The 17527-nt window shown below is 62.4% G+C and overlaps 1 protein-coding gene across 1 annotated transcript in view; it reads left to right on the forward strand.

Annotated features, from left to right (window-relative positions):
• SLC7A5 (solute carrier family 7 member 5) overlaps positions 1-17527 on the forward strand; it is a 33640-nt gene that overhangs the window by 5561 nt on the left and 10552 nt on the right. The window contains exon 2 of the mRNA XM_036100920.2: positions 8393-8518. Within this exon, the coding sequence (XP_035956813.1) occupies positions 8393-8518 (126 nt within the window). The remainder of the gene's footprint in view (positions 1-8392; positions 8519-17527) is intronic.

Below are 17527 nucleotides of genomic sequence, written 5' to 3' on the forward strand. Positions count from 1 at the left end.
CAGGCCCTCCAGGACCCGTGTGCCATAGGAAGGCTTAGAGCATGGGTGGGAGGCATCTTTTCCCCCGCATGCCTGTCCAGGCAGACCTGTCTCCCTGCAGGGGCATTTTCGGGGCCACATGCACCCCTTCCGCTCTGTAAGGAGTTGGCACCACCTTCCCATCGGGCCCTTGGAGCACGGTACCCGCAACCTGATCCTGCTCTCAGTTGCCCTGACCTTGGCTGCTGGCTGACGTCTGTCACTGCTGAGGCCCAACTGATTGTCCGCGATGGTCTGTGAGTTACTCAGAATGTGGCCAATATAGAACTGAGGCCACTGCAGGGAAACGTGGGCCTGAAGCCCACCGTGACCTTGTGGCCAGCCTCGTGCTTTGCCCGTGTCCGTGTGAGCTGCCTAGGGCTGGCACGGGATTCAGCACTCAGCCCAGACACATTCATGTCCTGCCTGAGTTATCTAGGGCTGCTGCAGAAGGCCTGTGGGGACACTGGCCCAGGCCCTGTCCCTCTCCCCCAACTTCTGTGAGTCCCTTGGGCTGTGTGACCTGGGGCTGGGTGCTTAGCTTCTCTGGGCCTGTGTCTCAGAGCAGGGCAGGGGTGTGTAGGTCATGCCTGCAGAGGGTATATGAGTCAGTCATCTCCTCACTGCAGGGACAGATGACAAGAGGGACTGTCTGGAAATCGAACACGACAGAGCACTTGTGCCTGGTTGGGGGAACAGCGGATGAGCTGGGGACCAGGAGCTGTGGCCCTCCCGGGTGCAGCAATGTGTGGAGACGGGGCCTGGCTGGAGCCATGTCTAATCTGGGCACCCTCGTGTTACAGGCCCGCGGTAGGGGGTGTCTCCTGCAATCATCTTAGACCCCCCAGAGCTAAGGGAGAGGACCCAAGGACCTGGGATGGATGTGGGGGGGGCGATGGCCGGTGGGTCCCAGGCAGAACAGGTCTCCCCCCACGTGGAGGCCGTCTGCTGGCTTGCCCTGAGGGGGACCAGGGTCAGGGGTCTGGGGAGGAAGGGAGGCCAAAGCACAGTCTGGTTAACGAGCATTTTGTTCCGGTGGATCAGTGGGGTCATCACTGCCGAGGCACAGAGGGCGTTTGAGGACCTTTGTCCGACCTGGTCACCGGAGAGTGTCCTCTGGTCATCGGGGAAGGGGGTCCCTGGCGATGAGCTGTTTCCAGAACACGAAGGGAGAGGGCTTGTGAGCCCCGGTTGTCCTCCAGGGTGGGGGACCGCACTGAGGTTCAGCAGCCTGCAGCCCACGTGAAGACCCCGTGCTGACGTGTCAGGGCTGGGGCACAGACTGGGCCCCATCCTGGGGCAGCCTTACCTGGGAGGAGGGAGACGTGTGTGGGCACGTTCTCTAGCTCCGGTCAGGCCCTGTTGCCTAGTGGGGGGCACGCCGTGGGGGCACCCTCCCAGGATGCCCTTGGCTGGCCCTGTCCTGGGCAGGGTCCCTGCATGGCCTGCACGAGAACCCTCTGTCCAGAGAGCGGCAGACACCAGAGGGACAGCCTGCTTCAGACTCAGGCCTAAACCCACACAGGCCAGCATCCCCCCACTCACCCAGCCCCTCCCTTTGGACAGTGCTCAGTACACGGGCGTCACGTGTGCACGTGGGGGGTGGGTCCCTGGGGGATTTGCCCCATCGGTAGGCTTTAGAATCACCTGGTTGGGGGGATTGATGCCCAGGCTCCCCAGAACTAGCAAGGTGGGGGCACAGTGTGGGGTGGGGGAGCCAGGGTCGAAGCCCCAAAGCTCCAAAGCACAGGAGTGGGACTTGGGAGACCTGAGCGTCCTCTCCCTGCTCCCTGGGCTGTGTGACTTTCAGCAGCCGGACAAGCTCTCTGAGCTCCATTTACCCAACCATCAGATGAAGCTAGATGCCCCCTGTCCTCTCGGCCTGTGACCACAGCAGGTTTCCCTCCATTTTCTTCTTCAGTAAAATGACTGGAGGAGCAGGGGGGATGGACTGGGGGTTTCCAGGCCACAAGGGAGACCGCGGGGCACCGAGCCTCCTGAGCAACAGCCTGGTCTGTCCTGAGCAGATCTTCACAGTTGGCAGTGACCGATTGGTGGGGTGCTGGGCAGTGAGTTCGCATGTTCCTTCACCCCCACCCCCAGCAGCCGTGCGGAGACCAGACACACTGAGCAACCTGCCCAGCGTCACACAGTATGTCGGCACTCGGGGGTCACTTCAGAGCCGAGGGAGGGCTTCCCTCCCGGTTGTCCTGGCTGTTCTTGGGGCAGGTGGCCCCTGGGGACCTGCCTGTTCTCCAGGACTGTGCCTCAGGAAAGCCCAGTAAAGCGAGATGCCGCCGTCTGTGGGGGTCTCCTGCTCGCCCCAGGCCCCGGGGGGGCTGGCAGCTCTCTGAGCTGACTAAATCTGCCCCTTGCTGGTGTGTTCTGACACGAACGTGCCGGCCCCATTCCTGACACCTGGTGAACCCCGGGGTCAGGTTAAAAATGGGAAGAAATGTGGAGATGCATGTTCCAGGGGTGGTCATGGGGAATTTGAAAATGGGACACTGGCCTGTTGGTAATTTCTTTACACGGAGAAGCAGTGAATGGACAAGATGGGGGCGGGCGGGGGGGGGGGGCTCCCGCTTGAGAGCCAGTGTCCCACTTGCATGGGGAGGTCACATTGGCCTCTCCACAAGCTGCCAGTGGCCTCTTGGCTGAGGGAGCCTTGGGCCCTGTCGGAACAGCTCCCTGCCCTGGGTGGGTCTGGAGCAGAGCTCTAGACCTGAACTGTGGCTCTGTGTTCTAGCACGTTCCAGAGGGGAGTCGGCCTTGTCACGTGGTTTGGGGTCATGCTCATTCCTTTTCTTGGAGCCTAGCAAAGGTGAAATCGCCCTCCGGTTCTCCAAGTGGGATCTCTGGGCCCTCAGCCCTGGCGTCCCTGGGGAGAGTTAGGAATGCAGACTCTCGGCCCCACCCAGGCCTGCCAGTCAGAAGCTCTGGGATGGGGCCCCACCAACTGTCCCAAGAGGCCCTCAGGGGCCTCTGGCGTCCGGGAGTGTGAGATCCTATCTGTCTCTGGAAGGGCCGACAAAGTTAAGGCAGGACACGAAGAAGTGCTCGGTGGGGGAGGCCCAGGTGATCAGGGCCACCAGGCTGCCTGTTGGGAGGGGGGCTCGCGGTGAGCCCAGAGGACGTGCACCTCCGGGGGCCAGGGGGGCAGGTGCTGATAAATGAGCCCCCACGAAGCTCTGGGCCCCTGCGTGTGCTGGGTGGGTTGGGATAAGTAAGGCGAAGGCAGGACAGGAGCCTGCGGAGCAGCCTGGCGCCCTGTCGGAAGTTGGCCCTTGGCGTCCAGGGCCTGAAAACCGTATGCAGAAAGCACTTTCTTTAGAGAGACACATTTGAGGAGCCCGCCTGTGGCTCCTAGGTGGGACTCAGGCAGTGAGGTTCGAGGGGGCTCTGACCCTGGGCCTTCCATCTCTGGGGGTGGACAGTCCCTGCAGAGCCTTGGGCCAGGGACGAGGTGGGCTCCGTCATTGCGGCCCCCTGGGGGGGGGGGCATTGGACTGATTTCCTCATCAGTAGGTGCCAGCCAGGACCCAGATGCTGTGGTTTCGGGTGGTTCTCTTGGGCTTACTCGTGACCTTCCCCTGGTGTGTTTGACCCCAAGTCAGCGGAGGGGGTGGGGTCGGCCTGCCACCGGGGTGCGCCGAGGGCACCGAATGACAGAGTGAGTCTGAGCCCGCATCGAGTGCTCACACACTTTCGCAAGATCCTTGCTGACCTTGGTACCGGCGTCCACACAGTCGTGAGAGAGCACAGCCGGGTTACTGCGTCGGCTGCGCGCGTCAGCATTTTATCCTCAGTTGATGTGTTTTTTGTGTTTTGTTTGGGTGTGTTTGTTTATTTTTTTACTTGCTTTTATCTTTAAAATTTTTTTTTGTTTTGGTGTTTTTAAATGAAAACAGGCTGCCCTTGAGTTTCAACGCCCCTCCTCTGGGTGAAACAGCCGAATGAGTACATTTAACACGAGGCTGCTGTGTAGGAGAAGTCGGGGCTGTGGTGGGCGATTGGGGTCCCTGGCGGCATTGGGGGATGAGAGGTCAGGTGGGGCCAGGCTGGGGAGGGAGCGTTTGAGTCCTGCTCAGATAACCACCTTCCCAGAGACAGAGGCCACTGCCAGGAGGAGGCTGGTGACCTGTGTGCTGGTGGGGAGTACGTCCCCCCGCTCGGGACACCTTCCGTGCTCCCCACCCCGATGCCTCTGTGACGTCAACAGCATGGGCCCCACATGGGATGGGGAAGCAGAGAGCATGCGGGGGGTCCCGGGTCACGTCAAGCACCACCGATGGCAATTCCCCAAGGATACCGCACGCTCAGGGTCGGGGAGCGTCCCAGAGTGCTCCCTGAGGGGAGCCTGAGAATGACAGGTGGGACGGCGCCGGCGCCCAGGGCCGAGTGGCTCTCTGGGGATGTGCAGCCCTGGGTCTGTAGGCAGGAATCTCAACGGAAGTCCCTACTCAGTCAGCCTGGGGCCGGGGCCGGAGCTCGCAGCCAGGCTCTCCCTGGGACCAGGTGTCCCGTGAGGCTGTGGGGTCGTCCTTCCCTCACGGGGCAGCACTGCCCACCGTCGAGGTGCAGAGGGAGCCCCGAGACCCTGGCTCCTTTGCTGAGGTTGAGCTGGGTGTGATGTGGCCCGTGTCGTAGCAGGACGAGGATGGGACAGACACAGACCTGAAGGACAAGCTCCCAGTGTGCGGGACCGGCCGCCCAGAGCTGGCTTACCTTCCTGGCACAGCCTTGCTTATCTGGGGTGCGAGTGTGGGGAGCCTTCCCGACGGCACCTCTGCCCCTGTCGGCCGGCCTGCTACCCGCTGCCCACTCGTGTGACACAGGCCCTGGAGGGCTGCGAGTCCGTAGGGAGCACACCATAACCCTCAGCACCTTCTCTCCTTACACCCCGGACCCCAGTGTCCCCATCAGACCCGCGGCGGCAGCCCCCCTTCTGAAGGTCAAGGTGCCAGAGCTGCCGGCAAGGCCCTGAGATGCACGACCAGCTGCTTTCGTGACGGGCAGAAGCCAGGGGGTCCCTGAGGAACGCATGTGCTTACTTAAGATTATATTTTGTTTTGAAACTTTTTTAAAAAACCCCATGGAGAATGCTAAAGCGTTTGTTTACTCGTGAGCCAGTCAGTGAACATTAAAGTTTCATCAAGTATTTCAATTCTTTTTATAAAAGAAATGGATGTTACAAGGTCCCCTTTGTCCTGTGAGCAGGTCCCTTCCCCTCCCGCCTGCAGCCGGCCTTGCCTGACCATGACCTGGTTACCGTGCATGTGACCTCGAGCCGCGTCGCTGTGAAGAGAGCCCTGAAGGGCTCAAGATGCGCCAGCGGGGGCAGCGGGGCAGGCCTGGGCTGGGCGGGCTGTGCGCCGCGTGTTCCCGACGGAGGGGCAGCGGCGTGGAAGAGGAGGGACTCTGGGCCCCTGTCCTGCCCCGGTGACCGCTAAGACCAGCACAGCATTAGTGGGCACCGCAGCAGGACCGACCACGAGCTGGGAGCTCCGGGCAAGCCTGCTCCCCTTCCTGGAGCCTGAATTGTCCTCTGCGAAGTGGGGAGAGGGGTGGGAAGACCCCAGAGGAGCAGGCGGAGCAGAGGCGGCGGTTCGGCTGTTCGGGTGTCCGGAGCCGTGCCCGCACGCCTCTGCCAGGAGACCAGCCTGCCAGAAGCCACATTGGGCAGGGTGTCCAGCGGGCGGGGAAGAGCCGCCTCCCAGTGCGGCTGGGCCGCACCTCCCCCACCCGCCCTGCCTCCCTGGGGCATGGATGGGGGGAGTGATGCAGTGGGCCGGCCTCCTGCCGGAAGTGCATCTGCCTACAGAATGCTAGCCACTTGGGCCTGGTGACGGGGGCCAGAGGCATTTGTGCCCCCATGACCGTCACGCTCACCCCGTAAGGAAATGTGAGGCTGTCCCAGAAAACCTCGGCGCCGCCCTCTTGCTGTGCACAGGCTCCCTGGGATCCGGTGGCAGGAAGGAACAGGCCCTGAGCGTGGGCTTGCCCTCCAAGGCCCTTCCATCCCGGATCCCAGCCATGTGGCCGGTGGGATCGATGAGCAGCGGACTGAAAGCATTCCCCTGGAAGCCTAGGACAAGGGGATCCTGCTACTTCTCCCCTCCCTGCCCTCCACTGTGATTACCGTGGGGCTGCCAGGTAGACCCCAGAGACCTGGGTCTCAGTCTGGGGTCTGCCCCTACCATCTTGGGGCAGGGGGCCACTCTGTGCGGGGAATGACAGCGCTGACGTGGCTGATAAGGACAGCCATCTCCCCGTTGACTCTGAGGGCCTGGACTGACCACACTGAAGGTCCCCGGGGCTGTCTGCCCCATGCACATTTGAGCCTTTCCCGGCCAGGCTCAGCTCCTCCTTCAGCCCTGCGGTGTGGACACTGTGTCTGGAGCCCCGCCTCCTCTCGGCAGCTCATTTTACTATGTGGCCTGGCAGGTGCAGGAACAGACAGCCTAGGAGCCCCAAGGGACTGGGCTGGGGCCCATGCCAGGCCCAAAGGCCACTGCTCTTTGCTGCCCCACCCAGCGCAGGGAACTCCTGAGTATTCCAACTCCGGAGTGGCAGCTACAAGTCACGACTTTGAGAGCAGTTTTCAATCTGAACTTTCAGTGCGGAGCACAGTCTTGGCCTGCCTGCCTCAGCCGGGGCTCCGAGCAGTGAGGAACGTGGCCGTGGGGGAGGGGCGCTACTAAGGTGTCAGTTAATTTCCTGGAGCCATAAGCAGGTGGCAGGGTGCAGCGGGCCGGAAGAGTTCATGTTTTTCTTCTACCTGAACTGCCAGGTCTTATCCAGTTCATTAGTGCAGATTTAATTTTTTGGGCCTTACTGCTCAAATTGTAAAATTTCACTGATTGACTTTAGCTGGGGAAGAAGCCCCCCTTGGGGTCTGCCAGTCCTGGGTTAGTTCTGTGTCGAAAAGAGAAAAGATGTGAGACCTCTCCAGCGTTTCTTACCTTAACTGCAGCCCATGGAGAAGCAGCGGGTGTGGAGGGCTCGTGCAGAGGCCCTTCCCAGGTCCAGGCCCTGCGGGTTAAAGTCGGAGGACCAGCCCCCGAGAAAGGAGGGCCCTGCTCTGTGCCCTTGCGGATTCCCTGCTGTGGGTGGGCAGCTGGTCGCGCGAGCCTCCGGGAGGGCACCGTGCGCAGAGCCGAGCCGCAGCCTGGCCAGCTCGCCCTCGCGGCGGCCGAGAGCACACACGACGGAGGAGCGGTGGACTGGAAGGTCTGAGCGCTGAGGATCTGTTGCCTTCGTTTTAATGTAGTTTTGCTTCGTTGTAAGTGGGTGCGGTAACAGCCAGCTCCCGGGGTCCCTGCACACCCACTATGTCACCACACGGATGCCTCCAGCTCGGGTCAGGGCCAGGGGTCTCCCGGGAAGCCAGGCAGGGCCTGCTTGTGTGCGTCCGGGCGCATTTGTGGAGCCTGGCCTGGGGGCCCACCTGTGCCCCCCTCCGCCCAGCCCCACGGCCCCCCGCCTTCCAGGTCGGGACCAGCTATGATTGGTGGGACTTCCAGTTTTCAACGTACACTATTAAAGCCCCCAGCTGGCCCAGCTGAGTGTCGCCTCTGGCTGACGCCCCCTCCTTGGGCTTGGCCTCGCCTTCAGTCCCCATCTCATGTGTCAGAATTGCCCCCCGTGGTCCCACCACTTGGCTTGTCACGTGGATTCATGCTAACAGTACCTCACTTACCTGTTTCCTCTGTGGGATTCCAGAAGGTTCTCTGCAAAAAGAGTTTCCCACCTTCGGGAAGTTAGGTGGGCTGTGTGGGCACCTGAGTTAGGCTGCAATGGGGAGGGGTGCACACAGGTGAGCACAGGCTCCTTCCAGTGGCAGAGGTGCATTTGTGTTTGTAACCTGCGCTCTGAGGATAGGCCTCAGGCGTGCAGCAGGCGGGCCGTGGGCAGGGCGGGGCAGGGCTGTGGTCAGAGTCTGGCAGGAGGTTGAAATTCATTCATTAAAAGTTCTTTATGACAGGGCACCTGGGTGGCTCAGCCTTCGGCTCAGGTCATGATCCCCGGGTCCTGGCATCGAGTCCCATGTCCGGCTCCCTGCTTGGCGGGAAGCCTGCTTTTCCCTCTCCCTGCCACTCCCCCTGCTCGTGTTCCCTCTCGCGCTCTCTCTCAAATAAATAAAAATCTTTTAAAAAAATCTTTATGATAGCCTAGGGGTGTGTGGGATTGTAGCTTTTTGAGAGTCAAGAAGTGTGCTTCTCAGCCTCTGACCTTGAGCCTGGAGAGCTGTCAGTCAGAACAAGGCCCAGAAGGTGTGAGCCGCCAGAGGGGCTGGGCTCCCCTCTCTGGGGCTGCCCTGTCCGCTGGGGCCGCCTGTCCCGCGCGACTCACTGCTGCCCTCTCTCCGCAGTGCTGCTCACGGCCGTGAACTGCTACAGCGTGAAGGCCGCCACCCGGGTCCAGGACGCCTTCGCCGCCGCCAAGCTCCTGGCGCTGGCCTTGATCATTCTGCTCGGCTTCATCCAGATCGGGAAGGGTGAGTGCAAGCTCCGGGCGCCCCCACCAGGTGTCCTTCGAGGCCCTGCTGTGCCTGTGGTGGGAGTGGTCCCCGTCCCTGAATGCCCCGGCCCGAAGGTCTGCCGCGCCAGGACGCACGGTGTCCTTTGAGCCGGTCCCACTGGCTGGCAAGAAGCACTGACGTTGTTACAGAGACTGAACAGCAAAGTTAAATCCCGAGTGATGCGGAGAAATGGACCAACCCTGTCCCCTCAAACCCCCCTCTCCTACCCACACGTGAGGGCGGGGGTAGGATGGGGACATGGCAGTTCGCAGAGGGACCTCGGGGCTGCGCCCGGCACACGGAACTCGAGGTGGGATGGAACCATTACCGAGGCAGATCGCGCACACGGGGGCCCACATCTCAGTGCCTGTTCGATGGAGGGTGGCCGCCCCCAGGGAGGATGTAGGAGCCCCCCACCAGCCCCAGCATCTTGCCATGCCAACCCCTCCCACCATGGTCTCCCACTTTGTCTTATCCATGTGGGTCACCCACGGCGTGGCGCTTGGTGGCAGTGCGTCCTCTCAGTGCTGGGAAGGGAAGTACGCGTTTCTCCTGGTGGGGTGGGCATCTGCTTGGCTCTCACAGACCAGCGATCCCCCAGGGGCTGGCGCAGGGCAGCTTCTGAGGGCCCCTTCAGAGAGGGTCACCAAGAGGGCGCACAGCCACGTGCGGGCGACACGCGGAGGCACAGTGGTGCCCCGTAGCCTCTGTGTTGGCCTCTGTCCACGACCGAGTGCTCTCAGAGCCCTGGGGTGCGGGAGGGCAGCACCCGTCCCCCGGCTTAGCAGCAGGAGAGCCGGGATTGGGGCTGGATCCGCGTCGTCCAGGATCGCGTGCCAGCGCAGGGCTCATGCCCCGCGTGTGCAGGCTTCCCCAGCAGGGCACCCGTGGGCCTCTGTGGGCGTCTTCATCCTAGCCCACCCTCTTCACGTGCTGCCTAGCTGTGAATCGACTGCGTGGAAAGCCCGTAATGGCCCCGTATCTGCCGTGTCCTCCGGGCTTCTGCCCGTGATACCCAGAAATCCGTTCCTTCGGTTCCTGGGCTCTCATGCTCCCCTCCCCTAATGGCCACACAGGGCCTCACGCATCCTAGGAACTCAGCATCCGCAGGCCGTGGGCCCGTGCAGGGGGGCGTTCATGATTTGGGAGAATTGGGTGCACATGGGCCCTCTCTGGGGCTAGAGAGAAGCCCACATGCTGGTCTACACCAGCCTAGTAACGTGGAAGTGAGAACCCAGATAATTTGGGCAGACCGTCTTTATTGAGTACGTTCACGTGTGTGAAGGTTCCTAGCGTGGCTCTGGGACCTAATGAGACTCCAGCACCCACGAGCTACGATCATCAGCAGCATCGAGGGGGAAATCCCACCTGATTTCCAGACCGCTTTCTGGGGCAAGAAAGGGAGCCGGCCGTCATCCTGGGAGCATGTGTCAGATCAGCCAGGAAATCCTTACCCCCCACCCAGCCTCGGGTGTGCTGACCAGGCAGGGCTGGGAGGGGCCGCTGCTCCGGGGGCTCCCACCGCACTCCGAGAGCCTTCCCGGGGCTCCAGGGTCTAGCACCTCCTTGAAGACAGGACTTTACCATCTGCCTTAGTCCTCGAGTCTTGAGGACCCCGGTCGGGGCTTCCCTGTGCGGCCTCGTGGAGCAGTCAGCTGGGCGGGACCTGGCGGACCAGACCTTGTGCAGCCAGGAAGTGTGTCATTTGATAGAAGATCTGCTGGTGAAGGTATTCGCTGGGCCGGTCTGATTAGCTACAGACAGATGAGGAATGTGGAGGGGGTGACCTGACTTTTGTAAAAACAAATTCAGTTGGATAGCAAAGAGCGTTTGTTCGGCTCGAATACCTAATGTGTTTGTGATGCTGTTGCTGTAGGAAACATCCCCCCGCCCTTGCCCCCCCACATCCCCCTTGCCCTGAAGCAGTTCCTTTCTGAACTCGGGATACAGTGTGGCGTCTGCAGAATTCTGCCTCCTGGTTTTCTTCAAGACAGTTGTGTTGTTCCCAGATGAATGCCTTCCCTTCTGGGGGACATATGGTTGCAAAATTGACGCCCTTCTCCTCCCACGGAGTCCGTGGTCTGACTCTTCCCTCGGGCAGCCTGCCCGTCGCCCTGGGTCCCCATGCTGATGGCAGGCGGGAGGGCCCGGATCCTTGGGGCCGGGGCTCGGCTCGATTGTGCTCAGACTGTCCCCAGCCAGGCTGCATCATGGCACAGACCCCGGGTGCCCTGCTCCCCCGGGCTCTGAGTGGTCAGTCTTCCTCCCCAGCCCACCAAGCACCCACGGGGGCCCGAGGGCTGCAGAGGGGGTTTGAGTTCAGCTGGCCATTGGTCAGCCACCAGGCCTCTGCTGGGCTCATTCCCTCGAGACCCGTGAGCAGTCCACCCTTGTTCTTCCCACTATCCTTCACTGGAACCTTCTGAGGCCCTGAGTGTGACTGGCTGCTGAGCCCCGACAAGGACTTGGCCCTGCTGGCCAGGGCTCGGCTGTGGGGTGGGGACACCAGACAGCGCATGAACAGGAGAATTGTAGACAGGCAGACGAGGCGCCAGCGCAGACCAGGACTGAGGGCGGCGGGGGGGCAGCTGGATGAAGGCACAAAGTTAAGGGGACAAAGGGACGGCTCTGCACGGCCCCAGGCTGGGATCTTGGTGTGGGAGCTGCTCAGCTGCCCTGTGGCTGTGGGTGGGAGGGCACCGTGGTGCCTGGCGCCATGCGAGGTGTCTGGATTTGCTCCCAGCATTTTCAGGAGGGGAGACAGAGCTCAGGTCAGCATTTTGGATCCAGTGGCACAAGGCAGGGGAGGCCACAGAGAAGCAGGCAGACTGGGTGGGTGGAGGGCACTTGGGGGCTCATGCTTGCCACCTGCTTTTGCCCTTTTGGTCTGTGGACCCCTTATGTGTGACGCCCCACGGGGGCCACGGCCCTAAGGCCAGGCCGTCCCCAAAGCCAGGCAGGCGTTCCTCAGACCAGAGATGGGAGTGGGGTGCAGAAGGCGTGTTCCTCTGCCCAGGTCGGTCCCGGAGGACACACAGTGGGACCCGTGTGGTTTTGCTCGCGCTGCAGCGCCGGCGGGAGAGCGGTTACAGCGTGGACTGCCCGGGTGTCCGGGTGTAAAGGGCCCATAGAGCGCCTCCTCCCTCCCACGCCGAGTCTGAGCAGGATATCCTCTGCCGAGGGAGGTCGTGGCGGCTAGGTCTCCATGCGCCAAGCAGTCCTGCCCCCCAGCCCCCTGCCCCTACACCCCAGGCTTGCAGCAGCTCACACAAACTCACCCCGCTGCCGAGATGTTGGCCCCAAAATGCTGGGAGACATGGGTGTGGTCTGCACGGCAAGCGGAGGCTCCTGAACCCGGTGTTGATTATCTCGTACGTCTGGGCGCTGTCCCAACATGACAGGGGTATCTCAGAATGGGGGACACGTGGGAGACAGCCCAGACAGGAAGGGGCGAGCCCTTGCAGGCCTCCCCTGACAGGACTTCAGGGCCCATTTCAGAGGGGCTCGGGGTCCTGCTGGGACCGCAGGGCACTGCACCGGGGGGCTGTGCAGGGCTGGGGTGTGGTTCTCCTCTGGTCACCGGGGTCCCAGGAGCAGGGAAGGGGCCGGGCAGGGCAGGGGCCGGGGCAGGGCAGGGCTGCCCTGGGGGAAGACTTGTACTGAACGTGCCATCGAGGCAGGCTTGGTGGTTTTTCCTGTGGATGTTCTTTGATAAATTTTTTTTGAAGATTTATTTGAGAGAAAGAGGAAATGTGAGCGGGGGAGGGGCAGAGGGAAAATTCCCAGCAGACTCCCCACTGAGCGAAGTGCCTGACACGGGGCTCCATCCCACGACCCTGAGATCATGACCTGAGCCAAAATCACGAGTCAGTACTCAACAGGCTGAGCCACCCAGGCGCTCCTTTTCTTTGATAATTTTTAATTGAGGCCTTTTCCTTGGGCCTGCACGCCTCTGCGCTAACGCAGCATCCAGAATCCTAACAGCTTTGAAATCACGTGCGTTGCTGGTGCTGCCCTCCGGCATGAAAGCAAAGTCGGGGAAGTCGGGCTCTCTCCCACTGAGGCCCTCAGCTCGCCTGGGCCCTGGGCCGTGGCAGCACAGAGTCCTGTGCTGGGCACAGTTGGTTCTCAGGGGTCTCTCCCAGCCTGCTCAGTGGGGAGAGGTCCCTTTGCAACTGGGATTTGAGGTTTAAAGCAGATCTTGAGGCCAAGGGGCCCGCTCCTCCGGGGGTCTCAAAGACAGAGGGTCCCAGGGACAGACACTGGCCAGGTGAACAAGCCCCAACCTCCTGTCAGCCTGCCCACACCCAGATTTTTGCCCCATCACCGTTCCCAGACATCAGGCAGAGGCAGGACAGGCACCACGTGCCAGGCACGTCCCTCCAGGGCGGGGAAATGCGAAAGAGGAGCCCGATGAGCCAGCTGCAGGATGCATGCCCTCCCAGGACGCTGGTCTCTGGGTGAAGCAGGACACCCATCGCGGTGCTTTCTGCCCAGGCCCGTTAAGGGCACCGGTCACGCGGAGCTCCCTCACCAGGTGGGACTCAAGAGTGCGGAGGCCCGGTGGCCCCACACGTGACAGCCCATCTTGCAGAGCAGGAGCCTGAGGCCAAACGCTGTTCGCTTGGCCACTGATTGCTAAGCAGGATCCAAGGCCACAACTTGTCCCAGCCACGTCCCTGAGGCACGGAGTGGAGACCAGGGCGTCTGGTGCAGACAGAGTGAGTCCCGTTGGTCTGTCTGCAGACCGGGTCCCGTCATCCCCTCCTGGTTCTGGGGAACAGAAGTCCAAACGCAGGGCTGTAGCCCTCTGAAATTCGTGGGGCGTCCCTCCTTATCTGTTCCAGCTTCCGGCGGTCCCTGGGCTTGTAGCTATAGCTCTCGGCCCCTTTCCGTGTCTCTGTGTCTTCCAAGGACCCTCGTGGGTTCAGGGCCCACCCTAATCCGTGATCTCATCTTGAGATCCTCACCTCCATTCCGTCGTCAAACCAGGTCACATTCAGAGGTTCCAGATTAATAGGAGTTCCTGGGGGGACCCTCTTCCCATTTCGTGATGTAAATGACCATCCCATGGAACCCCAGAGGGATAAAGTGGGACGAGAAGCAGAAGCTTCCAGCCTGGTGGATGTTCCCCAGTTTGGGGCTGACTTTCTCACAGTGTCCCCAGCCCAGGAGGGGTGCCCCAGGGCTGCTCTGCCTGTGGGAAAGCACGGGGTGGGGGTGGGGTGGGGCCCCGCCAGCCCGAAGGTTCTGGGATTCCCTGCGGCCCCGCCCCACATGTGGCGTTGACAGGCTCCCGGGGCCCTGGAGAAGCGCTGGTGAGCATCTGCCCAGCCTTCCCCCGCCACGCGGAGGCCAGGTCTCAGGGGACGCGGGTGTGGGGGGAGCCCTGGTCCTCCCAGGTCAGAAGCCGGAGGGCTGCCACATTCGCCCGGTGGGAGGAAGGACCGCGCCTGTCCCCGTGTGCACAGAGCTGCTGGTTCCTATGGCTGGCTGTGTGACGTGGGGATTCGGGCTGGCTTTCCCTGACAGCACTCCCTGGGCCTTGGAGCTTTCCACCCCAATTACCCCGGTCCCCAAGGGGTCCCCGTGGGCGGGAGGCGGGCCCAGCTTCCGGCTGTGTGCTGGCGTTCACATTCCCAGCAGCCCTTCTGGGAGGGCTGCGTGTTCGGGCTCGTAGAGGCAGACGTGAAGGTCTGGGGGCTCCAGGGACTCGCGTGCACCGCGGGTGAGCCGACGGCCGGGACCCGGCCTCAGCCGGCATGCTGCCTTCTCTCTGGGCAGCAGTGCGGTGTGCAGAGAAGCCCCAGAGAAGGGGTGGTGGCACGGGACCCCGTTAAACTGTGGGGTCCCAGGGTGCCCACGCCCCCGCTCTTGGAGCCCGCGGGAGGACCTGCACTGTGTCTGTCTGTCTCAATCATTCTCTGGCCTGCTCTTGGGGGGGCGGGGGCCCCGTTCGGAGAGAGCCCGACTGAGTAGCTTAGAGCACGGTGGCCGTCTGGGGGCTGTTGTCGTTCATCCGTGTCTGAGGCACCCCGTTTTGGGGCCCAGCACAGTCAGCGTGTCTGCCCCAGCCGTGGGAGCGGTGCACGCGGGCCCAGCATCGGCCACTACTCGCCCGAGCAGAGTCCTGCCCTGTGTCGTTGCCGTCCGGGGCAGCCGCCCTCTGCATCCCAGCCTCTTGAGCGGCACCGCCGGCCTCCACCCACCAGACGGGCCCCCGCCCCCGCCCTGTCAAGCCTGCGTGTCTCCAGATATCGCCATATGTCCCCCGGCTGCAGAAGGCAGGTGGGTGGTTGAGACCGCACGTGGAGTCTTCTAGAATCTGCCCTCCTCCCAGGAGGGCTCGTGTCTCCTCTGCGCCCCGCCCCTGCTCACCACCACCGTGGCCACACAGCGCAGCTGCTAATGCACATCACGACGCCCAGGTGTGGCCGCCTCCCCCGCTTCTGGCGGGAGCGGGTGGAGACGGGCAGGCGGGCCCTCCCCCCAGCTCTCCACACCTCCCTGGAGACCACCTGCTGTTAGGGCTCCAGCCCCAGCAGGACCCCAGGACAGCGAGGGCCGCACAGGCCAAGCAGACCCAGTGCCCGCTCCTTGGTGCCCGTTGAGAAGGAGGGGCAGCGTGCTTGGCCAGCATTTGGTCAGGAGCCTGGAGAAGCTGCGGGTTTCCCTTCTGGGCCGGCATCCAGGACAGTCTGTGTCTGAACAAAGCCGGGAGCCCTGCCGGGGGCGCATGCACGCTGCCCACTCAGGACGGGTCACTGTCAGACCCCTCCCTCTGTCCCTGGTGTGCAGTGAGGCACGCTGCGTCTCCGGGAGGTGATGGGGTGGGCGACGGCCCAGAGGAACTGGGCAGAGGGTTGATCGGCAGCCAGACGCAGCAGCCAAATCCTTGGGAGAGCTCTGCCTGCTCCCCACCCCCCCAACACACACCACGAGAGAAGCAGGAGGGCTGCCAGGCCCACGTGGTGCTGCGGGGTCTGGGGGCCGCTGCGGGGTCTGGGGGCGCGGTCCCTCTGTGCGCCCGGATGTCTGCTTTCCTCCGAGGGACTGGGCGCTTTGCAGCCAGGGGGTGAGGTCGCAGACGGCCAAGGGAGGTCCCAGCAGGTGGCCCAACCACACTTGTCCTAGGAATAGAAATCTTTGCAGTCTGTTTGGGAGGGGCCTGGCCGAGGCCCCCAGTGAGATTCTTTCCTCTGTGTTTGGTCAGAGCAGCTAGTATTTCCTTGGAGGAAATCAGGCTGTAAGTCCCAGGAAATCCTGTCGTACGTCGGCAGTACCACGCCCCGCGTGACCGTCTCGGACGGCTGTGTGTACGTGTCTGGCTCGGAGCTGGTGGCCACGGGGAGAGCGGCGCCTGAGGAGGACATCGAGGCTGCGCGGGCCTTTGCAGGGCTGAACGCATCTGGTTCTTAGCTGGAAACCGCAGGCGGCAGGTCCCGCCTCGAATCTTATCCCTGTCCCAGCCCTTTATCTGCAGTAGCCAGGATCCTTCTGCGCACCCACACTTCATCTTTCCTGTACCAGGCTGGGTGGTGGCCCCCAAAAGTGACCTCTGCATGGAATGTCTCCAACCCACACGTGCACACACGCTGTCACTAATTCAGGGGGGACCAGTTTTAACAACTGCCCCCAAACGTATATCACAGCAAATGGGAAAATTGTTAAATTTGAAGAACAAACAGGATACATAGATGTGTATTCTAGTAGGAAGATGGGGCAGGTTCGTGAGAAAATCGTAGGTTCCAGACGTGCGTGCACTACGTGTGAGGGGCCGTTCTTGGGGAGAGCCTTCCGTGCTGCAGAAGCGGCTGTGGGACTGCGTCCTCGGGAGGTCTGGGGGAGTGAGGGCGGTCTCAGCGGCGCCCCCAGACTCTTAGGAGCAGCTGGGGCCCTCTGGGAGGTGTAGGTGGTGTAGGTGGTGTGGACAGGTTCCCAATCCTGGTCCTAGATCCCCCTGCGTGTTGGTGGTTCCCCACCCCCAGGGCAGGTGGCCCAAGCCTCCATGTCCCCAGCTGCTGGACAGCAGAAACACGTGGACAGGGCCATGGGGTGTGGTGGAGCTCTGCAGACGTGGAATGCACATTGCAGACCATTTCCATGGGGGAGCCGCCAGGAGGGAGCCCAGGGGGTGCTGTTGCTCCTGGGTGCTGTTGAATGAAGGGCGCGCTGTCCTGAGCTCCTGGGTGCTGTTGAATGAAGGGCGCGCTGTCCTGAGCCCGCTCTCTGCACGGCCCCCGTCCACCCAGCCTGCTGACCACCCTGTGACCAGGCAGTCCCAGGACCTGGGCCTCTAAGACAGGTCACATGCGGGCAGTGGGTGAGGTTCCAGCCACCCCGGGGCCAAACAGTCTGTCACGAGACCGTGGCCACATCCACCTCCAGCTCAGGTTTGAGATCAAAGGCCTCAGCACACCTGTGGGGTCAGGACAAACAAGCTCAAGGGTGGAGTCTAGAACATGTAGGAGGTCCAGAGCTGCTTTTGAAGGGCAGGCTTCTACTGGGGGAGATAAGGTGTGACGGGATCTCCCTTCAGCAGTCCCCTGACCTGCTGTCATTGTGTCCTGTTCCTGGGGTGACTGAGGCCATCACCCTTGTGGGAGGGTGTGGGGAACCTTGGGCTCCCCAGGGGCCTGAAGACCCACCGGCTGTGGGTCGGGGTCACATCCCTGCCTCGCCCCACGGTGCCTGGGCCCATGGCTTCTCAGCTGGATGCAACACAGGCCTTCACATGCAGAGCCACAAGGACTCTGTTAGAAATGTCCCCAAACTAAGGAGCAATCCACACCTGACCAAGAGTACAGCCCCTCCTCCAGCTGTGTGTGCCTGGCAGGCCGCCGCCACGGGTGGGCTGAGTGACCGGCCATGTCCCATGTCCCCGTTGCAGCCGTCCCCAGAGCCAGGAGCTGGAGAACCATGGGGCCGGCTGGCAGGCTGGCCCCTCGTTACGGAGCAAGTGACTCTGGGCCCGAGGGTACCGGG

Source organism: Halichoerus grypus, chromosome 15, assembly GCF_964656455.1.
Source record: "Halichoerus grypus chromosome 15, mHalGry1.hap1.1, whole genome shotgun sequence".
NCBI lineage: Eukaryota > Metazoa > Chordata > Mammalia > Carnivora > Phocidae > Halichoerus > Halichoerus grypus.